The sequence below is a fragment of the Ziziphus jujuba genome, chromosome 1 (assembly GCF_031755915.1).
Source record: "Ziziphus jujuba cultivar Dongzao chromosome 1, ASM3175591v1".
NCBI lineage: Eukaryota > Viridiplantae > Streptophyta > Magnoliopsida > Rosales > Rhamnaceae > Ziziphus > Ziziphus jujuba.
This window is the reverse complement of record NC_083379.1, coordinates 41,091,197-41,096,795: the sequence shown is the minus strand read 5'-3', so window position 1 is coordinate 41,096,795 and position 5,599 is coordinate 41,091,197. Positions and strand designations below refer to the sequence as shown.

The following is a 5,599-nucleotide window of genomic DNA, read 5'->3' as shown; positions in this document are numbered from 1 at the left end:
GAACTTAAAATAGGTATGACCGTAAGGCCAAAAATTGGCCTAATTGTAGTGTTGATGATCATGAAACTGTCATTGCCAGGATCAAATATTGAATCTCCAAACATGAATAATGGTGGTGCATGGTTTTTCAAAGGGTGATCTTGGCTTTTGGTCTCAAACATGAGTATCATCATATAGAAACTAATGACGTAGTTAATGTAAAATGTTTACTTGGCCATTTTATGAGGTATTTTCTAGTTATACTATTATATTCTATTTATGGGTTCAATACTTTGAAAACGAGTTCTAGTCTTATTCAGTTTACAGTGTCGATGTTCTCTATTTTCAGTACTTTCCAAAGGGCATAATTTTCAAATGAATATAATTTATTTCTCTTGAAAAAAAATATATCTACATAGAAAGGTCATTAGACATTTTGTATATACAAGCAAATTAACCATTTATAGCTAGCTAGGTTGCTAATGTTAGAAGTTTAATTGAATTGTTATTATGATTTTTTTAATAAATAGTTATTAAAAAGAGACAAAACGGATGACTGAATCACGACAAATTGACGATCTAATTGACCTTCACTTGTTGAAGGTATACTTCTCAATAATTATATATGTATATGTATGCATCAAAGAAAGTGACAAATTTGACTCCCCAAAATGCTTTTTCCTCAAAAAGTACTGCATTTGATACGCTGATGTAGAAAATGTTTGTTTGCTAAAGAATGAGGTAATTCTGCCAAATGAGAGCCAAAAATAAAAAATAAAATAAGTAAAAAAGAAATACATAAAATAAATTCTTTTCAGGGAATGAAAACATATTAATTTATATTTTAAAATTTGATATAAAAGATCAGTTCCTAGAGTTTTGTTATATATTTTTTTAGATAAAATCATCTCAACGGTTGAGATTATTTTTTAAAATCATTCATCAAAAACCTTGAAACAAAGAACACCTATAATTTACATAGTCTAATACTTTTTCTCACTCGGAAATTAATTATCTTATAATATTCTTTTATCAACTCGACAAATTTTGAGCTTTTCTGGTGTATTCTAAAGTATTCTACCATAGAACAAGAAGAAAGTGATAATGATCGCCATTACAACATCATAAGAGTCAATACAAGTTAACGAGTAAATCCAATTCATATTATAAGCCCATATGTATGCGTACAATAAACTTACTTCTAAAGGTTCATCACCAGTTTCAACAGAGTAGAAAAAGCCAGCAATTTAACATATCTCATAGAATTTGATAGGACCAATTTAATCCTACATTACAAGTTTGGGATCAATTTATTCATTAACATATAATTTGTGTTATAAAGTATTTATGTATTTTCTAGATTAAATTGTGCTTTTGATGCCGTAACTTGTCCACTCCACATTAGAATTGCTATGATGGGTGGCATTCACTCTGTTGATTTTCTTTTTTCAGTATAAATTGGATAGGTACAAGGAGTATTGTTTATCTTCCCTCTTCATATTTCTATCTATTAATTGACTAGTTCGCTCAAAATATTTTATACATCATGACATTATCGACACATTCAAAACTAAGGAAAACATGGACACATTTGTTTAAAGTTGCCAACAGTTTCAGTAAAAACTGAAATATTAGCTAGCCAGCAATTCAGGAAGGGAAATATATTTGGTTTTTATTTATTTTATTTTTTATATATTAAAAAAAAAGCTACATTGCTATTGAAACTCAAATTTTCATTGTGTTTGAAGTTCAAATAGTGTCTTAAGATTGTAAGGCCAAATGAAAGGAGAGTTTCCACTCCACATCAGCTTCGCAAATTGCTCGTTGGCTTTCTCAGAGGGATGAGCAGGGTCAAAGAACAGATAATCATCAGGAGTATCACATAATTCATACTTGTTATTCCCTCCACACCCTCCAAGTCCTCTGTATGGACCAGAGCCACAACATGCTGTCTTTGCTTCCTTGAAACCTTCACAAAGAAATTAAAAAACAATCCATTATTACACAGAATACATGGTTTACCATACAATTAAAATTCTTTTTTTTTTTTTCTTTGTCTGATTAGATAGCTCAGAGTGCCATGAGTATACCATATTTTGATGGGTTATTAATTCTTTCGCTGAAAGCAGTATAGAAATCAGTCTCTGAATATTTGAAACCTTTGAGCCGCCTTTCCAGCTCCACAAGGACTTTGGAAAGTACTGTATTGTGTAGTTTCCGGGCTGTTGAGAATTCATCCATGCAGGAACCTTTACTTCCTGCAGATCTAAGTGCTCTGGCAACTGGAAAACAACCTTTAGCAACCAGGTTTAGAATCCCAAATTTCCTTCCTCCTTTATTGTATATTCCCTTATTTAAAAAAACAAAAATCGCCCATCAAAATGTATGCATTGCTTCAACACATTTGGGAAACAAAAATAAAGTAGGATTCAATGTCTAATTGGCTAGGTAGAAAGCATAACAAAAGGTAATATATTTGTATCATACTTTGATAACATTTGTCAAATTTCCTATCACCATGCCGACATATTCTTCTTGCGAGTGGAATGGAATTGGAGTGGTTTTTGAATTGTAGTCGTTGGTACCGATGCTAAATATGTAAACAGCTTTGGACAGAAATCTCTTGGCTTCTTCACCACCTAGTTTGTGCCTCAAATTCTTTTCCACGTTCTTGAAATAACTTAGCTGAATATTAAGGGATATCACCTGAAAGCACATAAAATGAAATTGGGAAAAAAAAAATTCCTGGAATTAGAAAGCAAAAGTCTAATTATAATGATCTAGCTAGATCACATACAGAGCCCTTATTGGTTTCCTGCAGAGCACCAGCCCCTAACGATGCAAAGTTCACACCATAATTGTAGCTAATTCTAGGTTGCAAATATGGTGGAATCAATGGCAATTTTGCATACTCAGCTGAAACAAATATTTATGTACATATATATACACGCAAAAAATTCAAATTTTTATAGTACCCAGTATTTAAACAAAATAGCACAAAATGGGTTAGCATCTATTACCAATAAAGTCAGGAATCAAACGGCCATTGGAAGCTCTACCAGTGGGGAAATGAAAATAGGTTTCTCCATAAGGCCAGTGGTTTATTCGTAAAGGAATGGGAAAGTAGTTGTTGTTTCCAGCATCATACAGTGAATCACCAAAGATGAACAAGCTGGTTGGAAGGTTGAGAATGATCAGTAATATTGGAGAAATTAAAGCCAAGAAGTAGATGTAAAACCATGTTGTTGCTGATGCAGCTACATAACTCTTGTTGTTTTCTGTCTAAACGCAGCGTTCATTTCAGTATAGGAAAACATTATGCCGATGAGGTTGTTTGTGATGTTGTGGAGATGGACGTATGTCACATTCTCTTAGGCCGACCTTGGCAGTTCGACAACTCCGTATCGCATGATGGTCGACAAAACACACATTCGTTTCAATGGAATGGGAAGAAAATTGTCCTACTCCCTTCCAAGCTCCAAAATGATCCTTCTTTACTGCCCACATCTGGAGTACCACCAGAACAACTTTCGGGAAAGGGTCCTATACTTTTAACAACCTCGGGAAAACATTTTGAACTTCAAGCTAAACACTCACAGATTTGTTTCGGTATTGTAGCTTCAATTCAAGCCCCTGCAGATTCTCAGTTTCCACAACCCATTCAACAACTTCTTCAAGAATTTGCTGAACTCTGTCCAAGTGAACTTCCAGATTCTCTACCACCCATGAGAGACATCCAACATGCTATTGACTTGCTACCCGGGGCCAAACTTCCTAATCTTCCTCACTATCGAATGCCACCAAAAGAAGTTCAAATCCTACAGCAGATGGTTGAGGACTTGCTGAAGAAGAACCTTATCCGAGAAAGCCTAAGTCCTTGTGCAGTACCAGCTCTTCTGGTCCCCAAAAAGAATGGTGAATGGAGAATGTGTATTGACAGCTGTGCTATCAACAAAATAACTACCAAATGTCGGTGGGGCTCAAGTGTTCTCTAAGTTGGATCTTCGTAGCGGCTACCATCAAATTCGGATAAGGCTTGGAGATGAATGGAAGACCGCCTTCAAAACTCCTACGGGCCTCTACGAGTGGCAGGTCATGCCCTTCGGGTTATGCAATGCACCGAGTACCTTCATGCATTTGATGAACCAAGTTCTACAACCTCTCATTGGCATCTGTGTGGTGGTATATTTCGACGATATTCTTGTGTACAGCCACTCAATCGAAGCCCACATTGAGCATGTGCAGCGGGTTTTCATGATACTCAAGGAAAACCATTTGTATCTTAACCTCAAGAAATGTGTATTCATGACCCCAGAACTTCTTTTCCTCGGGTTTATTGTGGGCAAGCATGGAATCAAGGCCGACCCCTCAAAGGTAGCTGCAATCCGTGATTGGAAAACACCCTCAACAGTCACTAAAGTTTGCAGCTTCCATGGACTCGCAACTTTCTATAGGCGTTTTTTTCGCAGCTTCAGTTCTATTGCAAGTCCACTAACAGACTGCCTCAAGAAAGAAAAATTCCAATGGGGGCCTGCTCAGCAGCAAAGCTTCGAAAGTCTGAAAAAACATCTTACTGGAGCTTCAGTATTAGCACTTCCTGATTTCGACAAGATCTTCGAAGTCGAAACGGACGCGTCTTCAACAGGCATTGGAGCTGACCTTATGCAAGAATAGCGTGCTATTGAGTTTTTCAGTGAAAAATTGTGCCCTGCCCGTCAATTATGGTCGGCCTACGAACAAGAATTATATGCTATAGTGAGAGCTTTCAAGCATTGGGAACACTACCTGATCCAGCGGGAATTTGTCCTTCATTGTGACCACCAAGCTTTGCAACATTTCAGTTCACAAAAACACATCAACAAGATGCACATCCGATGGTCCCAATTTCTTCAAAAATTTCCGTATACATTCCACCATAAAGCTAGGAAAACAATCGAGTGGCAGATGCTCTCAGTCGCATGGTGTGCCTCTTGAATAAGTTGCAAATCGAGGTTGTGGGATTCGATGCTCTCCAAGACCAATACCCCGATGATCCCGACCTAGGACACATTTGGCAAAAATGTCGTTTGCATGAGGCAGCCGGCGATTTTCATATTTATGATGGCCATCTCTTTAAAGGGCTACAACTATGTATTCCTCGAACTTCTCTTCGTTTTCAGCTTATAAGAGACCTTCATGGAGGTGGTTTGGCTGCTCATACTGGACGAGACAAAACAATTTCTTTACTTGAAAAGCGCTACTTTTGGCCTCACCTCAAACGTGATGTCACTAAATTTGTCAAACATTGTGCTGTTTGTCAAACCGCCAAAGGCCAACAACAAAACACAGGCCTCTACACACCCCTGCCTGTCCCAAATCATATTTGGGAGGATATTTCACTTGATTTTGTCCTCGGTCTGCCACTTTCACAACGCAAAGTTGACTCCATTTTGGTTGTAGTTGATCGGTTCTCCATGATGGCTCATTTTCTTCCTTGCAAGAAAGCTGTCGACGCTTCGTATGTGGCCAACCTGTTCTTCCGTGAAATTGTGAGACTTCATGGCATACCGAAATCGATCACCTCTGACAAAGATGTAAAGTTCCTGAGACATTTTTGGAAAACTTTATGGCGCAAGTTTGA

General features: G+C 37.2%; 1 protein-coding gene across 1 annotated transcript; it reads right to left on the bottom strand.

Annotated features, from left to right (window-relative positions):
* Positions 1-1,630: 1,630 nt before the first annotated feature.
* On the bottom strand, positions 1,631-3,278 carry LOC107434939 (GDSL esterase/lipase 1-like). Its single transcript, XM_060814349.1, has 6 exons — positions 3,241-3,278; positions 3,000-3,151; positions 2,777-2,895; positions 2,467-2,685; positions 2,070-2,328; positions 1,631-1,948 (listed from the first exon to the last, which is right to left on the bottom strand). Exons 1-6 carry the CDS (start codon positions 3,276-3,278, stop codon positions 1,713-1,715), a joined length of 1,023 nt encoding a protein of 340 aa, XP_060670332.1. The 3' UTR covers positions 1,631-1,712.
* Between the last annotated feature and the right edge of the window lie 2,321 nt (positions 3,279-5,599).